The sequence below is a fragment of the Panthera leo genome, chromosome B1 (assembly GCF_018350215.1).
Source record: "Panthera leo isolate Ple1 chromosome B1, P.leo_Ple1_pat1.1, whole genome shotgun sequence".
In the NCBI taxonomy this organism is placed as follows: Eukaryota; Metazoa; Chordata; class Mammalia; order Carnivora; family Felidae; genus Panthera; species Panthera leo.
In genome coordinates this window covers 60,029,567-60,051,964 of record NC_056682.1, presented here as the reverse complement: position 1 = coordinate 60,051,964, position 22,398 = coordinate 60,029,567, and the positions used below count along the sequence as shown (strand labels likewise).

The window sequence follows — 22,398 nt, the reverse complement described above, 5'->3', positions numbered from 1 at the left end:
TCTGATTTTGACAAATTCTGTGTACATTATTTAAAGAGCATTGAACCATATGTACCCAAATATTCAAATGAAGCATGTGGGATTGAAGTCTAGATTTCAGGCTGTGAAAACCCTTTTTGTGAAAGAAAAAATAATAAAAGGGCAGACCCTCTCAGGGGCTAATTGTTAACAAACAAGAAATAATCTATAAATCCTGATCTTATCCTTTTTAGACATGCTTTGCAAAGCCCTCAAGAGTTATATGTAACTGGAAGTTCACACACAAAGATTTCTATTCTCGTAGAGATTGCATTTAGTTATTGCATTCAATACTGTCTATAACTGAGAAATAACAGCTGATGAGCGAAATCATTTCCTGGAGGAGCATTTCATTCTAAGAGCTGACCTCTGTGTCTATTGCTTTTTGGTTAGCATAGGTACACTCCTGAGGGATTTCCAGGTTCTTCTCTAAAGTCCTGAGTAGATTAGTATGTTCAGCTTCGTGTATTAGTCTTTGATCCATTTTTCTGGGATTTTTCTGGCTTTTCTCATCTCTGTGCATAAAAATAAATTTTAATCAATGAATAGTCAGATTTGCTTACCATAGTGAGCCCATGACTTCCCAGACCCCCTCATCACCCAGACAGTCACTCCTATATACATCTGTACTATTTTGACTCAAACTTCCTCCTCTAATGCACTTCCTCATTAGCTTCTGGGCCTTGTGATCCCATAGCAAAATAATTTCCCTGTACACCCATATTTTCCCTGAGTGTTCCCTTACCTTCTTGCTGCAAGTAGCCTTCTTACCACATCCAGTTCTCCCCAGAGGACTTTGATTCCTCTTGCTAAATTGGTGATCATTTTCTCTTTCTCATCTTTCATTACTCTAGGCTTGGAGGTAACATGGGCATACCCCTTGCTCCACATTGCCAATTTCAGGCCATTCTCCTTTCCTTCTTGTAGTAGAGGCTACAAGCTCTCTGAGTTTGGTTGGTAAGGAAGGGCTCTCAGTTACACTGTTCCCTGGAGAATTGTTCTCAACTGACAAGAGCTTCCTGGACAAGAGCTTACAACCTCTCCTCAGAGTGAGGAAGTTGCCCATAGCCAGTAATTGACTGACATGAAGTACAAAAATCAGCCACCTTGACCCAAGTTGGGCAATTTTGTGATGCTCTCAGATCTCCCTATTGGATCAGGCTCAGGCAATGTTGCAGCAAGACCCATATCTATGCATATTTTCTTCACTTTCCCTTTTTATGCTTCCTTCACTTTCTTACAGGGCCCTCATGAGCTCAACCTTTCAATAAATCACTTACACCGATACCCTCCTTCAAGATTCGCTACTAGGGAATCTTGCCTAAGATATGGTCGCATAAACCTTTGCCATGTCATCAGACTGTATTATCCATTACCTCTCAATGTAACAGCCTTTTACAGATACCCAGATCACTTACCCTTTCTTTGATTTTTTTTTTCAGTTTTCCCCTTAACTGTGAATATAAGACAACTCCAAATATGAGAAGATGAGCTCACGTGTAACCCATCACTAAGAGGTCTCACCTCCAGCTAACATAACCCTTAACTCAAGAATATAACTATGGAAAGGCCTGGCCCTAATGTTTGCAGAGCATGAGGCAGAGTACTAGTGGAGGCCCACATATTGTGGTTTAACTATTTATAAGTTTTAAATCAAGGTAACAAACTATCAAATAAAATATATTCTCTTCTCCTACTTTGACAAATATAACTCCATAACAATGCAGAATTTAAAAGGGTGAGAATGAGCTCCAGGTGGCCAAGTCCCCTAAGATCCACTGACACCTAATATTATTGGAATAGATACAAAGAGAGGAGGACCAGAGTAGTACTCTCCAAAACACAAGGACCAAGGCAGAGGCCCCCTCTCACTCTCCGTATAAATGATGGTGCTGAACAAAGTGTTAAAACATTCTTTGTATTTTTATAGTGTGAATTGTTGGTCACTAATCCAATTTGAAATGATGTCTCCTAGTGCCCTGAAGAAAAGTTGTCTAAAGATCAGTACCAAAAAGGCTTATACTTCCTACACTGTCTCTGGGCTCTTCACCTTCCATTACTTCCAAGGAAATAATACAACAGGCAGAAACAATAGAGGCAGAAAGTTCAGCAGCGAATTATAGCTTGCCCTAGAATTTGAGAACTCTGAATCAGAGAAGCTCTAAAATCTGTGTCAGCTTTGAAGAAGTATCTGCGTTTGATTGCTCAGACTTATTTAAAAATATTTATGAAATGACTATTACCTGTCAACCAACGTGCTGAGCACTAGAGATAAAAAGAGGGAAATACTAATAATGTAGGAAAAAGAAAGACAAGTGAAAATAACACCAATACACTATAATTGATCTACTAATTATTAAAAGTGTAGCAAGAACACAGAAAAAAAGAGTACTAAATTCAACTGGAGAATTAGGGAAAGATTCAGAGAAGAGATAGCAAAATTATGAGTGTAAGCTTTGGGGGCAATCACAAAGGAGTGCAATTAGGCAGATGGGTCAGATCATGGAAAAACACAGATGCAGAAGAACAGGTCATGTAAGGAGAACCATACATACTGAATATTGCTGGAAGGGAGTGGTAGAAAGTAAAGCTGAAAAAGTTAGGGCAAGACCTAAAACCTGTTGGCATACCAACAACAGTCAAAAAATTTAGACTTTATCATCTAAGCAAGGAAAAAAGAATATTGAACATGGAATAATTTAACCAATTTGAATGTTAGCAAGGGCCATTGTTAGCTATACTGGAGAGTAGTGACCTCTCAGGCTCTGGAGTCTAAAAAGAAGACCTCTATCGTCATTCAAGGAAGACATAATGAGCATCTAAATCAGGCAGCAAGTAAAGCAGAGAGAATAATAGGGAGAGAATCTTGGACCTAGAGTTGTCAGGATTAGACATGAGAACAAGAAAGAGGAGTCAAAAATAAATTTCTACCAGGGCACCTGGGTGGCTTAGTCAGTTAAACACCAACTTCAGCTCAGATCATGATCTCATGGTCTGTGAGTTTGAGCCCCATGTCAGGCTCTGTGCCGACATCTCAGAGCCTGGAGCCTGCTTCAGATTTTGTGTCTCCCTCTCTCTCTGCCCCGCCCCCCGCCCCCCTCCCCCACTCATGCTCTGTCTCTCTGTCTCTGAAAAATGAATAAACCTTAAAAAAAATTAAAAAAAAATTCTACCAAGCATAAAATTGGCATTTCAATGCATTCTAAAATTCATCTTATATTCACTTATGTGACTGTGATGGTGAATCAGTGACACCTCCATGTTGTGACCCAAGACAACATGTGTTGATTTTGTTCTGAGAACTGAGAGTTGTAGTCACATATGCTTAGTTTGAGAGATGATTATGTCAGGTACATAATCCACCTATGCTCATAGGCTGTGGTCCTACCTCTCTGAAGTCCTAAATGAGACTCATCTACGCAACTGAGGAATACATATATAAATATTATGGCCACTTATCTTCACCTGATTCTCCCACCCAAATTTACACAATTGGCAAATAAGTCCAAGCAATAATTAGAACTTCTTTGTTGCACGTTCAAAGTATGTTTCCGACTGGACTTACAAGTATTTTAACCTTTTTAGCCACTAATTTGTTTAGTTAAATACTTACATTGTCTTTTGTTTCTCGATGGATTTTTTAACTTTTCGAAGTTTGTTGGTCACATCATGGGCTTCTTTATCAGCTTTGAGAGACCTTTTTTCCGCTTGCTTTTGCTCCAGGGAAGTTCTCACGCTTAAAGCCCTCTCTTCTACATCTCCTAAGTTAAATCTACAAACCAATGAAAAGACTCCTTGCCTTGAAAACAATATCATTATCAAGATTCAAATAAATTTCCATCTACTGTTAACATCCTGACATATACTTGTCAAGTTTTTAATTCCACTAATCTTTAGGTCTACCTCCTAAACAGAATCAAAGGCCCTTAGCATTCTGTAAATATATGTAAGTTCAGATTTCACAAATCTTCTGTGAATTTTAGAGACTCCTTTATTTTTCTCTTTGTTTTTTTCCCCAGTTTTATTGAAGTAAAATTGGCATGTGACATTGTATAAGTTTAAGGTGTTCAGTAAGATGATTTCATACACGTGGATATCACAAAGTAATTACCATAATAAGGCTTGGTAACACATCCATCACTTCACATAGTTACTTTTTGTGTGTTAGTGTGGTGAGAAGATTTAAGATCTACTCGTTTAGCTATTCTAAAGTACACAATACAGTACTGTTAGCTATAGTCACCATGTTGTACATTAGATTCCCAGAACTTAATCACATTATAAAAGTTAATTTATACCCTTTGACCAACATCTCTTCATTTCTCTCACCCGCTGTGTGCCCCCAGTCCGTGGCAACCACCAATCTACTCTGTTTGTATGGGTTCAGCTTTTTTAGATTCTATATATACAGTGAGATCATACAGTAAAAATTTGCTCTTAGGCAGTAATGGAGATAATCTCGGGCTCTCACCCTAACCTTCTGGATTGTAGTTACTTCTTTCCAGAAACCAGATAAACCTCAGGTGTTGCTGGCCTTTACAATCCAGAAATGTTTCCAGGCTCTGGGCTTTTTACCTTTTGAAACGTAAATACCTAGGGACCTGGTGGTCCAGACTTCCTGCTACTGTAGGACTTAAACTAGCAACCTAGTGCAGGTTGTAACGATTTGGCCCTTTCAGACCTGATATATTAACTAGGAAAATAGGTAAAAGACCAAATTCACATGGTATGTGAAGAGTAATATGCTTCTAGGGGAAGTAAAATTAAAAAAAAAAAAAATTCCTTATCTTTACATCACATGCATTTCCCTGAGTCAGGAAGTTAGGACCTTTGATAAGAAGACTGAAATGTCCATGGAAGTTTTAATCTCCTCTCAATATTTTATTGGCAAAATGCTGCGGCTGGCAGTAGCCAATAGCCATCATTACTATACTAACCACAGCTTCTTACAGCAAATCGTAAGTTGGCTCTAATCAATAAAGCTTTCTAAATGTGAGGCAGAGAGTTTTTGTAAAGTCTTTAAAGAGCTAGCATGAAGAGAAAATCTTGTTAGCTATTGAAAAGTAAATAAATTGGCATACTGGTGAAGTAAAGATTTAAAAAAAAGGCAGTCTATACCACATGGCAGGAAATTTTGTACAGTAGACAATGAAACAATAAAGTTAGTAAACACTTAGACCTGCTATTTTCAGACACTACTCTAACTGTCTTATATATATTTACTCATTTTGTATTCACAATGATCCTATGAGGAAAGCACTGTTACTATCCCGGTTTCACTACTGAAAAAATGGACACATAAGTGATCTGCCCAAGACTCCACATTTGTATGTGGCTGAGTCTGGCCTCCAAGTCCATGTTCTTAACTATGCAATCATGTTGTTTCTCTTTTATATTAATGCAACTTACATGATCTAGGTGAACATCTGTATGAAATGACATCATTTTCATCACAGTACTTCACTGTTAAAAATCTAAATCACTTGGAAATAATTTTTTCCTCTCAAATCTCTCTGATAACCTATTTGAAATGAATGTGCTCATGACTGGACTTCAGCCAATAATACTGTGTAGTGCTACACTTAGGACTTTCATAATTTATTTGTATTTAATTCTCACCCCAACCCTATGCATTGCTATTTTTCTCACCTTATTTTGCAAATGAGGAAACTAAGTTTGAAAGTCATCAGGTAGCTGTTTCGAAGTGCCATACCAATTGACAACAGAGGTAGGATCCAGACTTGAGCCTGACTGTGAAATGCATGTTTTTAAGCACACTGATACTGTCATTAACATTAAACATGCTTCACACTTTTTTTTTTTCTAGAGACCAGACTGGAGACGTTGACAGGTACAACTATTATTTGAAAAGCTCTCAGATGCACAGATTGAGCCCTAAAGTATCCTGATTTGTTGATGATCTGGAGTTACTTATGAGTAAATTAAACTGCATAAGACCAAGGATTTTCATAGTACATTTTCTAAAGAGCCCAAAATTCCATAGCCATGCCAAGATTCAATTCCTCAAGCAAAATTAAATCCATGATATTTTTGTGAAATATGTTCCTTTTTTTTTAAACATTGATGGATTTTAATGAATCAAAATTAAACAGAATTATTTAACAAAAAATAGCATAGGCAAAGTTAATGGACAGGTGCTAGACTCAGAGAAGATAACTGCCAAATTAGTAACTGACAATGAATTAATTAGAATTCCTGAAAATAATACTCTGGTTTCTCTTCAGATCGTATAAATCTTTCGCCTTTTAGAATTCCTGAAAATAGTATAAAAAAAAAAAAAAAAAGCTACAAAACCCAAAAGAAAAATTACTTGAATAGCACATGAGCAAAAACTTGAAAGACTACTTACTTGAAAGAAATGCTCAAAGTCAATCCCGATCAGAGTAACGCAAATTACAACAGTAGCAAGACATGATTTTACACAATCAGAATGACAACAATTAGAAAAACCGATCCCACAAGCTTGTGACGATAGGTCACAATAGAACCTCATCAAGAACTACTGATGGGGCATAAGCTAAGAAACCACATTAGGGGTAAGTCAACTTACCCCATTAGTTTGTCCACACTACAAAATATGGTGATTGTGCTCCTAGGTATAGGTTCCAAAGAAGCTTTTACAGGTGCATAAAACACTATATATTCTATTATACACTGCCCTTTGTTTTTTTTAATTGTGGTACAATATACAAGATTATATTAGTTTCAGATGGGCAACAAAATGATTCAATATTTGCATATATTATGAAATGATTGCAATAATTCTAGTTAATATCTGTTACCATACATAGTTACAGAATTTGTTCACTTGTGATGAGAACTTTTAACAACTAATCTCTTAGCAACCTTCATATATGCAGTACAATATTCTTAATATAGTAGCTATGCTGTACATTACATCTCCATGATTTATTTATTTTATATGTGGAAGTAAGTCTTGACTCCCTTCACACATTAGGTGAAAATATTTTACTTTTTAAATATTTTAAGCCTGTATGTGTACATGAACAATAAATATAGTTATTTTTGGATTTCTATTTTACAGTTAGGCTCCCAGAAATATCCCAGATGCACAGAATTGTGTTTGTTTCTAACTGAAATCTATAGCCACACTCTAAAGTAAAGTAGGTGAACTGTGTAACTTCTTAGTAGTTTGAAAATTTATTTTCCTTGTCCCAATAACAAAGGTCAAAGGAACCACTGTACTGTAATCTCCAAAAGTTCCAAACACAACAATACATTTAATTATCATTATTATTTTAAATATATATCACCAGTAATGATTAATTACTATGTCTATTTAGGTGTAAACAATTTCATTAAACTTTGCCACTTAAGCGAGATTATGTTGCCTTATTATTTATTTATTTATTTATTTATTTATATCTATGGCTTCTTTAAAGCTTCCATGGCTTAAAATAGTCTGAAATTATCTAAAGTAAATAAAGCATTTTTTCTGATCCCAAACTGTGTGATCCAAGTTAATATCCAATTAATAAATATATTTTCATATAATTTATACTTCACCAAAACTGGATGATTACATTCAATTTTAAGCTATTTCATGCTACAGCACATAAAATTTAGCAAGATAGCAGTGTCTCAAAGTTACAGTTCCCATAACCATAAATTAAAAACAATAAAATACCCCATGAATAAAGATGCTAACATATAGTAAGGATACTTTAACTTTATATGGGATACTTGTGTACATAAACATTCAATTTATTTTGCAAAGAACCTCATTATTTACTGGAGATGTATAAGACTGAAATAAAAATATAATAGTTTACAATAAAAATATAACAAAAAAAGGAGTAGAAAACTATTTAAAGATGGCAATTTGTAATAACACAAGTAAAAAAATTTTTTCAAGAACTGAACTAGAAAGATGCTAAATGTGCATTCTGCTAACAAATGAGCACCAAAAAGAGTAATGAACAGCTTATTACAACAGTGGGTTTTGTAACTTTCCTCACCTTAAAAGAATAAGCCTGATACAAATTATAAAAAATAAAATTAAATTAGATGACTTACAAAAAAAATAATGCCGGTAACTTTTCCATTTTCCTTAGCTTCTCAACGAGCAGTGGAAACATTTTTACTGTGTTTCCTGAACTAAATACTGAATCAGGACTAAGATTCCTCAGAACCATTTTGGCCTGTAGCAATGAATAAAAAATTTTATTAGTTTTAAATGCTGCATAATAAAAAAAGGAATTACTACTTTTGGCTAAAATATTTTCATGGTCATCTAATCTATGTTTCTGAGCTTTTTAAAATAAAATATAATACCAAAGTAAGTATAAAAATATAAAATTTTGTAAAGAAACCATCAAAGAAGTACGTAAATCAATGCACTAAAAGAACAACGACAAAAAGAGGAATATATATGTATATATACACACACACACATATATGCAATTTAACATGCAATTATTTAAGTCGACACAAATCAGTCAGAAAGAGGTTGTTGAGTAAATGCTGCTGGTTATACTGTGGCTGAAGGTAGGGTAAATCAGTTTCTCTCCATGTCATGTATAAAAATCACTTTCAAATACATTCTGAATGTTTTTAAATGACAAAATAAATGGAAGGAAATGGAAGTTAATTATATTTCTGAATGGGAGATGATCTAACTCAAAATGTAATGTAAAAAACTCACATGGGAAAAGTCTAATATATGTCACTCCCCAAAAATCAAAAACCACAATGTGTGACAATAAGACAAACTTCAAAATATAAAAACCATCATCAACTTACTTAATATAAATATGTAAAACTTACATGATCCCAACTTAAGGTTTTAATATACAAATAGTTCCTACAAGTTGAAATAAAAATCATGAAAGAAAAAAATTACAACTGGAATGCCTGGGTGGTTCAGTCAGTTAAGCATCCAACTCTTGATTCTGGCTCAGGTCATGATCTCACAGTTTGTGAGATCAAGCCACCCATCAGGCTTTGTGCTGACAGCATGGAGCCTGCTTGGTATTCTCGTCCTGTCTCTCTGCTCCTCTCTCTCTCTCTCTCTCTCTCTCTCTCTCAAAATAAATGAACTTAAAAAAAAAAAATCCCAAAACAGCAGAAGATAGAGGAGTAAAGAATCTTCTCATTTACTGTTACTGTGATTTCAATCTCTCTGCTGTCATCAAGAACACTGACTCTGTGGATAATGACCCCTCTGTTCTTATCTATTATAACACCAAACAGGAATTCCTGGCTTCTGGTACATGTTTTAGAAAGCACCAAGTATTAAACAAAGACCAATTTCCTTTTCCTCTTTCTATTCTATCTCCGAATCACTAGACTTCCAACTTACAATCCTAAAATGAAATTTTGAATGAAATTCAAAAATGAATTTTTTCATTCCTAAATTTTTTCATTCCTAAAATGAAAATTGAAGACTAAAATAATAACAATAATAGTAGTGGTGATAATGACACCAAGGTAACTCAAGAAAACAAGGAACATATTGTTTTGCCAAAAAACATGTGAAAATTACCTCCTCAGCATGGCCATTTTTAATCCAACTTGTTAATTCTGCCTTTAAGCTCTCTTCGTATTTTCTCGCATCCAACTTTTTAATGACTATTTTATTCTTACAATGAATGGATTTCTCTGGATCCAACTCCTTGAAAAGAAATGCCACAAAGTTAAATAAAATCATGCAAGAAAATCCAAAGATGTTTCTCAATTATACATTTCACTAAAAGAATTACAAGCTTCTTGAGAGTGTAAACTATTAAATGTCTTTTTATCCCCCCAAAGTTTCCAGTACATAAACCTAATAGGACAGATGAACTCTTCAAAGGAAAGAATGCAGAGCAAAACCAAGTAGAAGATGAAAACAGACAGCAATTAGGGCATAAAGAGAGAAGGGGAGCACAATGAAAGAAGATGAAGGAATATGAATCCAAGATGTAAAAGGAGACTAAGATATTGTAGCACCCCAGAAATTGAAAGAAGAAATACTTTCAAGAATTCAATGGCATTGCACCCCTGTTAAAGTAACACACACAATATTAGGAAGAAGAATGTCTGAGAAGGGGCAGTTGTATTTTGGAGAGTGTATGTATGATTTTAAAAGATTAGATGCACATGATCAGAAAGGGTGAGAATTTGTCTTTATGAACAGCAATGTTACCATCCACTATAATAAAATTAATTCAGATTAATTGTGTAATTATTACTTACTTGGGCCCTGGGCCAGCTTTCCCAGAATTGAAACATGGTATCATAAAGCTGGATGGTTTCTCGAGGGGAAAGGGTAAGGTCAGAAGGAAATCCATACTTTTCAATCTACATTTAAAATAAAATTAACAATTTTAATATCCTTTTATTTTATCTTATGTTCTGTCCTTTGCCTCATGAACCTGGGTAAAACCTCCGAACATGAGAGACCCTATTCTGGAACTAAAACTTTATTCTGTTTTTGAAACGGTAACTACAACGGACTATTGAACTGGGCAAAGGAATAGGACTGAAAACAGGACTGTTGCATGTGCATTCTTGATAAAAACTAGACACTCTGAAAAAGATATTTTCCTAGTAACTGACGTAATGTACTCAGAAAACCAATAAATTATAAAATGTCATCACATCTTCCAATCATAATTTTGGAAAACAACTTGTGTAAGTTTCCTGATAGGGAAAGATAGGATAAAATAGGCAGAGAGGGAATGATTAGGACCTGAGGTACCAGGGTAGGAAAAGACACATATTTTGGAACAATACTAGGAGAGTCTGACCACAGCAAACCCCCCTCGGGGGTAAGTGTCCTCTTCAGAATGTAATAAACACCACCCACTCCCCCTCAGGTTTCCCTCAGGAATTTGACAAAAGACCTAACTAAAAATAAGTAGTAAACCATAAAATGCATAACCCAAAAGGAATGACATGGCCATAGACCACCCCTCATACAATGGAAATGAGCCAATCACGAAGGGACAAGCCAGCACCTAGACTTATCAAGCCAATGAGGGTAGGACCTGAGAAGGAACTAGGGGGAAGGGAAGGGAGGGCCGACCCGAACCCTATAAAACAAGGACTCTAGCCTATAGTTCTCAGGCATTCACTTTCAAATGTCGCCTCTCTGTAGAGAGCTTTCCTACTACTCCTCCTTTCTGATCTTACACTCTAATAAACTTTTGCCTGCAGCTCATTTTGTGTCCACCTCTTCATTCTTCGAAGCCACAAGACAAGGAACCTGGGGAGTTGAAGCAAAAAATCCTGCAACACCAGGCCTTGCTAATAAAGACCTCTGGCATTTACTTTTCAATGGGACAAAATTTGGGTTGCTACCCAAATCTGTGCTTCCCAGTTTGCAATTCTAAGACCCAAATAAATACTTTTGTTTTAGTTCAGTTCTTCCTCTTTTTTTCAGTCAGCAGCCTCAGAGTCACTATCATGAACGCAAAGACTTTCAAAACAGCACTAAACCAAAAAGTTCAAATGATGGTCAGTGCTACATGCAAACAAAATACTAACCAAGAGTGTGCTTGATTTAGCAAAATTGGGGGAAAAAAAAAAAAACTTCAAAAAGTGGGTTTATTGTTTCCCAAACCTTTTAATTGGGCTAATTCTCTATAGATGCTTCCACATTTCGAATCAAGAATAGTGGGAAGCTAAAAAATTGGTGGACTGTTTAGACAAGAAAACACAACCTGTACCCTGCAGGTTGAAATTGATTCAATTAGTAACATGATTCTTTGCTTTAGAGTACCAACCCAGGCTAAAGGGGACAAGTCTTACTTGCTTAAGTTCTAAGATAAGAACTTGGTTAACTTTAACACGAAGACTTTCAGATCACCTTCAGGACAGTCAAGAAAGCTTCTTCCCCAGCTCAGTCCCTTGGTTCTGCTTTAAGCCTTTTGGATAATGCAGGGCATTAATTTTTCCACAAGTATTTTAAAGCATAAATCAAAAATTCCTGTTTCTGAAAAAGCTTGCATTGTAGTATTTTCTGCTGGTGTCAGCCACTATTGGTAACAAAATTGCCTGTCAAACCATGATCCCTGAAATGCCAGTAGGTATTCTTTAAAAGAAAGGGGAGTGTCTTTTCACGGGTGTTCTATTAAATAGGCTTCTAGAAGGTTTGCCATTGGAAATGTCAAATCTCAAAGAAGGGACAATCATATACAGATTTCTCCAAACTTATGTGACGATAGGGCATTTGTTTTAGTAAGTAGCTGTTAAGTTTTAAAAGCTAGGTTTGGAAATTCTGGGCAATAAAGCCATGCCAAACACACACATTTGGAAAACAACAACAACAACAACAACAACAACAACTGGTAGAATGGAAAGTACAGTAGAGTTTGAATTAGAAGATTTAGTTTCAATTCTACTTAAAAAGGCCAGTTTAGTTCTTCATCCATAATATAGGAATTAAAATATCTGTACTTCTGCCTGATAGAGTGGTAAAATCAAATAAGATACACATATCGGCATGATTTTTAAACTTTTAAAACTAGTAGATACGTAAGTCCTGAAGATCTAATGCACAGTAGTCATTATAGATAACAATACTGTATTATAAACATGAAACATGCTAAGAGACTAGATCTTAATTACTGCCACCACAAAATAAAATCTTAATTATGTGACCTGACAGGGGTGTTAGCTAAAGCTACAAGGGCAATCATATTGCAACATATAAATGTGTCCAATCAGCATGTTGTACACCTTAAGCTTTCACAATGGTACATGTCAAATATATTTGTTAAAAAATCAATTAGTCTTGAATTAAGCTTGTGAAAAAACTGTAGGATGCAAATCATTCTACGGAATTATCATTTAGCATCTCTCAGTTGGACTATTAAAAGCTAGCTAGATAGTAATGACTGCATTATGTCAACATAATAACTGAATATGTTATTTTGGAATGTTAGCATTTTGTTCTTTTATTAACACTACTTGAAGGTGGTGGGGCACCTGAATGGCTCATTTGGTTTAAGCATTGGACTTTTGATTTTAGCTCAGGCATGATCTCACCGTTTGGTTTATGGGATCAAGCCCTGTGTCAGGCTCTATGCTGACAGCACAAAGCCTGCTTGGGATTCTCTCTCCCCCCCTTTCTCTCTGCTCCTTTCCTGCTCTCTCTCTCTCTCTCTCTCTCTGTCTCAAAATAAATAAACTTAAAAAAAATACTACTTGAAAATGGCAACTTTTTGCCTACTAAAATACATATATGTAAAATAAATTCAAAATGTGTCACAATTTTTAAGATATAAATCTTATTTCTGTCACTAGAATGTTTATGATTTCTTAAGTCTCTTATTTAACCTTTGTACAGAGCGTGGCTTTCTTCATTTCCAAAATGGACAATAATTCTGCCTATGCCATAGATTTGTTGTAAGAATTAAGTTCGGGGCGCCTGGGTGGCTCAGTGGGTTAAGCGGCCGACTTCGGCTCAGGTCATGATCTCACGGCCCGTGAGTTCGAGCCCCGCGTCGGGCTCTGTGCTGACAGCTCAGAGCCCGGAGCCTGTTTCAGATTCTGTGTCTCCCTCTCTCTGACCCTCCCCCGTTCATGCTCTGTCTCTCTCTGTCTCAAAAATAAATAAACGTTAAAAAAAAAAATAAAAGAATTAAGTTAGATTACGTAATAGGTCTAGTGAAATACTTGGCACGTGGTTGATGCCTCAACTGTCAATGACCAACTTATAAGTCTTAATTTTTTAAAACTAGTTTAATAACTCTGTGGCTAGAAGCTGGGAATTCAATTCAATTTTTCTCCACTACACAGTGAAAGAACTGGCAAAACCTGAGCCAGCCTAGACACAGAAGGAAGAAAACTAAAGGGTCACAGATTTGTTCCATCCTTCCCTTGTAAATACAATAGTATTATACCATGATGTTATTTTTGCAAACTACATTGTCCCTAACGCCACAGTTGATGGTAGGCATTGATCTGTACTGAGCAAAAAGAGGCAACAGTTCTTTCAAGGACTTCCTGGGGCTGACAGCTCTCCAGGAGTGAGCAGCTGTTCCTGTGTGACATGGTAATTGGTGGCAAAGGCCAAGCTCTGCTTTTTGCCAGAAATAAGCCTCACATGGATGGAAGGGCAATCCTTCACCTCAGTTGGATTAAGGCCAGTTTACTCATCCTGTTCCACCCCTTCCCTTCTGAAATGATTTCTATGATAGAGCTGTAGGGGCAACAATCAAGGTGGATGGCTCTTCTCTTTATGTTGCCGCAATTTATTATGCTTTTTCTCACCACTCAGTTCTTTCATATTAATCTGAAGTTTACTATACAAGATCAGGAATTCTTTACTTGTTTGGAAAAATCTACCTGTTTTTCACTGATGCTCCTTTAAGGAAACATACTATAAAACATATGCTGCACACACAGCTGTCAACACACATTTAATAATGCTCGGGCCTTTGAGTACATCCTCCACGACTGCTACAAAAGTCCCGAAGTCAAGAAGACTCATACAACAGCATGACCTTTGCAGAAGTCACACAGGGTCAGAGCACACTGTAGCAGTTCTGTTGCTTTCCAGTTACTCCATTAATAGCTACTGAGAATAGAGGAAAGGCACTTGGACCAAAATGCCATTCTTGCTAGGTACTCCAAATCACTGTGCTCATTGCTACTTAAATATAACCTGCCTTGAACCATCCTGCACAAAATAAATAATTTTTTAAATACTATGCTGTTATAAAAATGCCAAGTGATGACAGGGAAAGAAAAAAGGAGACAGAGAGAAAGAGAAAAGGAGAGAGAGGCAGAGACAGAAAAAGAAGTCTATTATTTATGTGTGGGTTATCATCCATATTCTAAGTCTCGGGTGTGAGTTAAGTCACAGGAGTTTTGTCCATAGTTCAATTTTATTTAGAGTTTGGATTGGGTCATTGCCACACAAAAGAGAAACTTTTGTAATAAAATTTATAAGAAAATTACCAGGATTAGGATTCATTCAGTTGCTTTTAGAAGCCATTGCAATATTGCCCAAAAGCTATAGTGAGTCTCATGCATTCACTCATTCAAGGATTTATTCAACAGATTACTCAGAATACTGTGATGACAGGGCAAACTCTGTACTCTATCTTGATTGCAACCTGCCCCCAACACTTATTCATGGTGCAAGAATGAGTTAGCTGAATTATCTATGCCTCACCTTCCTCATTTGTAAGTGGGAATATTAACAAGACATCCATCCTAAAACTATTGTGATGTTTCCAAGACACAAAATATGGACAATTATTAGAACACAAATTCAATGCTCAATTTAGGTTGGCTGTCTTTATGTACCATACATTTATTAAGCACCTTTTATATACAGTTTGTTAGGAACTCATAAGGACACAAAATTTGTCTTCAAGGAGTTATTCTAGTAAGATAAAGGAGACATGTATAGAAGTAACTTTAGCAGTAAGCTGATCATGACTGCTGTCATACAAGAAATACAGACAAGATGCTATAGAAGTAGAAGATTACATCCAGCTAAGGAGGTCACAGAAGGACTCTGAAGATGTTTCACATTAGAAGAGTCATAAAAGATGAACAGGATCTGGACAACTGGCATTTAGCATCTAGAGTGAAACACTCCAGGAACAATATAAATTATGAGGTAAAATATAAATCTTACCTCCAGGTAAGATACATCAGATTTTGGGGTGAGGTCAGAGAAGCCATAGGAAGCCAAGCTAAGGAGCTGTGCATTCAGTAACTTCCAAAGGACACTCATTAAAGCTTGGCAAGATCATAATTATGTTTTAGGAGGCTTAACTGACAACTTGGATTTTGGAAGGAAGACAGATTTTGGAAGGAAGACAAACTACTAATTATCACTCTGAGAGGCAATTAAGCTTGAATGGGGCCATTCCTAAGAATAGAATGAGAAAGGAAGAGAATTATGAAAGGAAAATTAAGAAATCTTCCTCCACAGACACCCCAATACCCCAAATGATGTCCCCAAACCTCTACTTTATTAATTTGCTACCAAAAAAATCATGTTGTGACTGGTATGTGAGCAAAACATCCTTTCCTTATTTAACCTAACTCAGTGATCAGATTCTCACATATACTAGGAACTGTCCACATATAGTTGTACACTAAGAGTCAGTGTCACAGAAGTGGATGCAGAGACATGCATGTTGAGAAGAAGGAAAATGAACAAAGAAAATCTCTAAGAATAAATAAAATTAACCAAAAAACTTCAGGTTAAAATTTTTCACCATTTTCAAGCGTTGTGAATCCAGACACCACTGAGGGTTCATTGAAGACTACAAAGTTATTTTTGTTACTTTTAAAAAAACTAAGGTTAGAAATATTATTCAACCCTGAGAAAGGAGGATATCCTGCTGTTTGAAACAACATGATGCACCTTGATCACATTATAAGTTATACAGAGATAAGTCAGAGAAAGACAAGTAACTGCGTGGTATCACTTACATGTGGAATCTGAAAAAGTCAAACTCGTAAAAAACACGGTAAAATGACGGTTATCGGGGGATGTACGGTAGGGTGGGTGGTAAGATCAGTGTTGTTTAATGGTACAAACTTGCAATGAGTAAATAAGACATAGAAATTTAATGTACAATATAATAAATATGGATAATAATATTATACTATAATTATGTAATGTGATAGAGGTGCTAAATATTGTTATAACAATTATTTTACAATATAGAAGTACATCAAAATAACATGTTATACACCTTAAATTTATGCTACGTGTCAAATATATACAATAAACAAAGTAAAAAAGAAAACTAAGGTAAAATATCTGATATAAAGTATGTAGTCTATAATTCTGGTAAGAATCATGTAGGCAGCTTTTCAATTATAATATATATACAAGTAATTTATATTACTCATAACAGATATGGCTAAAGTATTACTTACATGATCTGTTGTTAGTGCAGCACATGGGTGAAAATGATCAAAATAGATGTCATCATGTGTTATTGAACATATATGCTTCTCTAAATCATTGTATCTCTCTCCATAGAGCACTAACAATGAAGAACAAGAATTTCCAAATCAATGGACACATAAGGACTGAACTGATTTTAGAGCAAAAGAAAAATTCCAAACATACCAAGTCTAACTTTATATGATTCCTTCATTCGAAACTGATATTTGTGAGAACTGGCACAATAGCCAGCATTTCTATTTTTTCCCATTGTATTGTCTTCTTGTTTCCAGTAGCGTTTTACTGATTGTAGCCACCTTAAAAGATAAATTTACGTATCATGTAAGCAGTAATATAGTAGTACTTCTTGTGACATTAAATATTTTAAATAAAGAAAATCTCATATGCTGGGGTGCCTGAGTGGCTCAGTCGGTTAAGCGTCAGACTTCGGCTTAGGTCACGATCTCACAGTTTGTGAGTTCGAGCCCCGCGTCGGGCTCTGTGCTGACAGCTCAGAGCCTGGAGCCTGCTTTGGATTCTGGGTCTCCCCTTCTCTCTGCCCCTCCCATGCTCATAATCTTTCTCTGTTTCTCAATAATAAATAAACATTTTTAAAATTTTCATATGCCTTAAAAATTGTACTTAAAGGAATAGGCCCTGGAGGTATACTACCTGAGACTGAATCCCAGCCTCCTTACTGCTATCTGTGGTTCTTGGTTGAATCACTGACACTCTCTGTGCCTCATTTTCCACATTTTCCACAAAGAACACAGATCTATCACTTAAAGTGAACTTTTTTAGGGATATGAAAGAAATTTTCTACTCAATTGCAGATCTGCCTGGGACATTCCTTGATTTTCTTTTATTAAGTGTGGCCTTTCTCAGCACCTGCTAGGAGGTGCTATTGATGTTCTGTTCCTTAAATAGTCGGAGATAAGTTAATAAACTCACCAGAATGTTATGAAACTCGTCAGAACCCATATAGAAAGTATAAAATTTTAAATACAAAGCATTTATATAAATTGGAACATAAGGCCTACTCAGTAAGATGTTCAGGGTTACTTATGGTAGCTGAAAGAGCCAAAAAGGGACATCGGATCATGACAAGGAGATGCTCCCAGACTTCTGCTCCAATTTCTCCACCAAGACAATGGACCTATTAAAGTAAAAAATTTCTCCTTTGAAAAGCTTACTTAAAAATAGCAAATTAAAACAGGACGTAAGAGCTTGGATCATCATACACACTTTCCTGTTACCTTTAACTGCCCATACAAAGTTTTTATAAATATCCCCAAATCCAGATAATAGAAAAATTTGACATGTATTTTCTTGGTTTTTAAAAATATTTATTTACTTACTTTTGAGAGAGAGGGAGAAAGAAAGAGAGAGAGAGGTAGGGAGGAGGAGAGAAAGAGAGGGAGAGACAGAGAGAGAGAATTCCAATCAGGCTCCACACTGTTAGTGCCATCAGCACAGAGTACAACAGGGGCCTCCATCCCACGAAACGTGAGATCATGACCAGAGCCGAAATCAAGAGTTCAACGTTTAACCAACTGAGCTACCCACGCACCCCTACACAAATTTTCTTTAATCCTCATAACCAATCCATCAATAATTCCTCTTTCTCTTATTCCGGAAATTTCTTTCAATTCTATGCATTTCTCTGCATGTCTACTGCCAGCCAAGTCATCATCACATCTCAGTGCACTACCACAATATCCTCCTGACTATTATCCTAGCTTCCTTTAATGCCCCCAGCATTCTTCATATCATTAGCCAGAATGATAGGTCTAAAAGATAAATTCGATCAGGCCATGTCTCTAATTAAATTTCTTCAGTATCTTCCTTTACACATGAAACAAGATATTAATTCCTATTATAAAAATGTAAATATCTTCTATTTGCCCCTATAAATCTCCATTGTTTTCCATCCTGCTCTCTGTGGCCAAAAAAAAAATGACCTATAGAGATTGCTTTAAAAGAACTCCAATATTCTCAGGTTTCACTGGACTCGGCCAATGGACAGCCTTGGCAAGGGATCAGAAGAAGGGAGGAGAATGAGCATGAGGTCTTTGTTCCACTGGATCCTTTCCTTAATGGTTACCTTGAACTACCTATGTCCCTCAACTAAGATAAATACTCACAGTGTGGCTAGCTCAATCAGAATCTCCTTCTGAGTCTAAGTAACTGCTTCTTTGCCTTGCCCCTTAAAGCACAGGGGTAAGTTACCAGCCTAGGCTACTGTATTAATCTTTATAGTTTCCCTCACACACATTTTTGGAAAACTCTCTTCTTGAATTGTTGTGTTTTTACTGTGCCATTTGTTTCCTGTTGGGTCCATGACTGATAAAATAACTTACATAACTGTCATTATTATTAGAGACCAAAATTCTTTGCTTTAGAGATCAAAGTTTGGATTTTGAAATCTCTGTCCAGGAAAACTTATGCCATGGTGGTTAATTGTGCTCCCCTGAAACAGTAGTCACCAATAGCAGGTATCTTTGCCACATAGAGTTCCGCAGCATATACTAATAACCCCTATTGAATCACAACAGGAAAACAGAGCCAAAAGACATATGATTCACTGGGGAAACCATTTAAAAGGCAGCACCTCCCCCACCCCCGCCACCACCAAACCTGAACTCTACACAAAGGGACAGATGTCTTGAAGCACCAAATATCTTCATTATAACACTTATGCACACTAGGAAATCAACCTAGAGAAATAATACCAAACCTACCTCATCAAATATAACATATCTGATCCTTTTCACCCATGCTTGGCGATGAGGAGATAACAGCAGAATTTCAAAGCAGGCAGGCACTGTAATAAGTACCTAAAAATAACATTGCATAAACAAACATTTTGAGTACTTACTATGTGCAGACTTTGTTATAAGAATATAGAGTTATAACTCCTAAATGTACCTGCTAATAACTAGGATATAGTATTACTTTTGAGAATGTTTCTTTAAAATTGTGATATATTAGGTTGAACCTTATGAAACTATAATTCTTATGCATCAAAGTGGCAAAATATCAGTTTGAAGTTTAAAATTCTTATCTATAAGCATTCAAAGCAATACAAACAGAGTTAATCATCACAGGTTTATTTCCTCAAAATCAGACCCTGAGATAGTTTTGTTTGAAGAATTTCTATTTTCAAACATGGGGAGAAGCAGGATTGGGCTGAGGAAGGAGCTAACCTTCAAAACAAGCCTGAAGAAACCCTGGCCAACCTGGCTCAGAATTCTGGAGTGAATACTGGTTGTCAGAAATAGTCCACATCAGGCCAAAATGTCCCGGTGTTCATACTCTAGCCTAACTCAGCCACAGGACACAGACTGTGGAGGCAGAGCTGGAGGAACTGACAGCTAGTATTTGTCTTGACCACCCTCGCCACATTTGGGCAGCAAAACTGTCCTTGAGAGGCAGTCTGGGTAGCATATCTTCATGCCTGCTCTGCTGTGTTCTACGATCATCTTTTCACTTTTTGTTCAGTCTTACTTGTTTATTTATGAATTCGTTAAGGAGGAAAACTATCTATGATTTACTTAGTGTCAGGTATTCTATCAATAACACAACATTTTTGAAATTATGATGAGTATCCTACTCATCAAGAACAGTAAGAGTTTCCTAATTAGCAAGACAAAGTAATTCTTGTTAGAAATCAGTGTTTGTGAATTTTTAATAACATTGGATTCTTCAGATCATTTTGAATCCATTTATAAATCAAGATGATGCAGGAAACAATAACTGAAAGATGAAATCAAAATTTAAGCATCCTCAGAGAAAGACGACTGCTAGTTCTCACTCTTTGGAATATAACAATATTAAATTTTCTGTAAAGTCATTCATCTCTTGTAAATTCAAAAAAAATATTTCCACAAGGCTTTGTGCAGATGTGGAATCTGTAGTATAAGAAACATATATTAGTACTATTAAGTAATTTAATAATAAATGCATTAATTAATATATCCTACCTGACAGTTTAGGGCATCATGACGATAATCCCTTGTAAAAACACCACATAGAGCTTCACCATTTGGCAGATTTTTGGTAAAACGACTCTGAACAGTTGCTGCCACTTGATTAACAAGGGCCTGATTGATAAAGGATTGATAAAGGAAGAGATTCAATAATCACATAATAAAGCACGGGTGAAACCTCAGAGAACAACAGGAACAGTCTAAAAATATGTATGACTACAAGTACAGAAGCTTAACAGCCCCTTTCTTATACCCATCTACTCTAAATACACTCACATATTCTCTTTGAGATATTTGACTAAGCATGTGAACCTCATTGATAAACCTCAACTTAAAGTAAAATGGGAAAAAAATGGCTTAATCAGAAAAAACAGGAAATGTTGCTCACACATAAGAAAGAAAATAGCTGAATACCTTTGACAAAGGCTTAGAAAGAAGCTGTGAGTCTACTATAAAAGAAAGATCAAGTGAAGGATAGTCAGATTTGTAGTTCTCATATTTGGGGACTTCCTTCAGATACCTAAAGTTTAAATATAGATATATGAATACTTTGGATCAAGTAGGTAGCCTGGCTAGTGGAACTGAGTATGTGGAAATCTATGAACATCTATTTCACACTTATGCACACGCCCCCCCCCAAAATCCACATAGATTAAAACATAAAGGTTAAAACATACACATAAAGACACTAAAAGTGAACATTTTCATATATTTTCATATATCTGAGCCCACACACGGAAATACTAAATGAAAACATTGATAAGCCTGACTACACAAAGATATGAACAGATTATTATCATTTATATGACCCAATATAGTAAAAAGCCAAAATAAAAGTATATTTATTATAACATATAAAGAATAATATACTTAGTATACAAAACTCTAACAACCTAATAAAAAGAAAAGCCCACTTCTTCCTTAAAAATCAAAACATGGGCAAATGCATCCACAAGTAGTTCATGAATAAAGAAATGTCAATGTCCAGGGGCGCCTGGGTGGCTCAGTTGGTTGAACGTCCAATTTCTGCTCAGGTCATGATCTCACAGTTCGTGAGCTCGAGCCCCACATCGGGCTCTGTGCTGACAGCTCAGAGCCTGGAGCCTGCTTGGGATTCTCTGTTTCCCTCTCTCTCTGCCCCTCCCCTGCTCGTACTCTGTCTCTCTCTCTGTCTCTCTGTCAAGAATAAGTAAACATTAAAAAAATTACAAAAACAAAATGTCAATGTCCAAAAAAAATCACATAAAGATACCCAAAGGACTAGTGATCACAGAAATGCAAATTGAAATCTGAGAGAAGTTTTCACCTGTCAGTATCACAGAAACTTTATTTTTATGGCAGATACTTTTCAAGTGATAATAGAAATGTTGGAGAAGAAAAGAGACTATACACTGCCATACGTGCCAGTGGAAATAAAAATGGATTTAAACTTTTAAGAGAGTAATTTGGCAATATGTACAGTGTTGACTTACTAAAATTCCATCTCTGGTTAGCTTAATTTTT

The 22,398-nt window shown here is 36.0% G+C and overlaps 1 protein-coding gene across 1 annotated transcript in view; it reads right to left on the bottom strand.

Moving 5' to 3' along the window:
- LOC122217724 (probable ATP-dependent RNA helicase DDX60) overlaps positions 1 to 22,398 on the bottom strand; it is a 185,359-nt gene that overhangs the window by 49,346 nt on the left and 113,615 nt on the right. The window contains exons 20-30 of the mRNA XM_042935122.1: positions 20,890 to 21,009; positions 19,648 to 19,743; positions 17,947 to 18,062; positions 17,093 to 17,223; positions 16,897 to 17,006; positions 10,237 to 10,341; positions 9,545 to 9,673; positions 8,077 to 8,201; positions 5,668 to 5,769; positions 3,632 to 3,790; positions 386 to 533 (exon numbers count right to left, since the gene is read on the bottom strand). Coding sequence (XP_042791056.1) covers positions 386 to 533; positions 3,632 to 3,790; positions 5,668 to 5,769; positions 8,077 to 8,201; positions 9,545 to 9,673; positions 10,237 to 10,341; positions 16,897 to 17,006; positions 17,093 to 17,223; positions 17,947 to 18,062; positions 19,648 to 19,743; positions 20,890 to 21,009 — 1,341 coding nt within the window. The remainder of the gene's footprint in view (positions 1 to 385; positions 534 to 3,631; positions 3,791 to 5,667; positions 5,770 to 8,076; positions 8,202 to 9,544; positions 9,674 to 10,236; positions 10,342 to 16,896; positions 17,007 to 17,092; positions 17,224 to 17,946; positions 18,063 to 19,647; positions 19,744 to 20,889; positions 21,010 to 22,398) is intronic.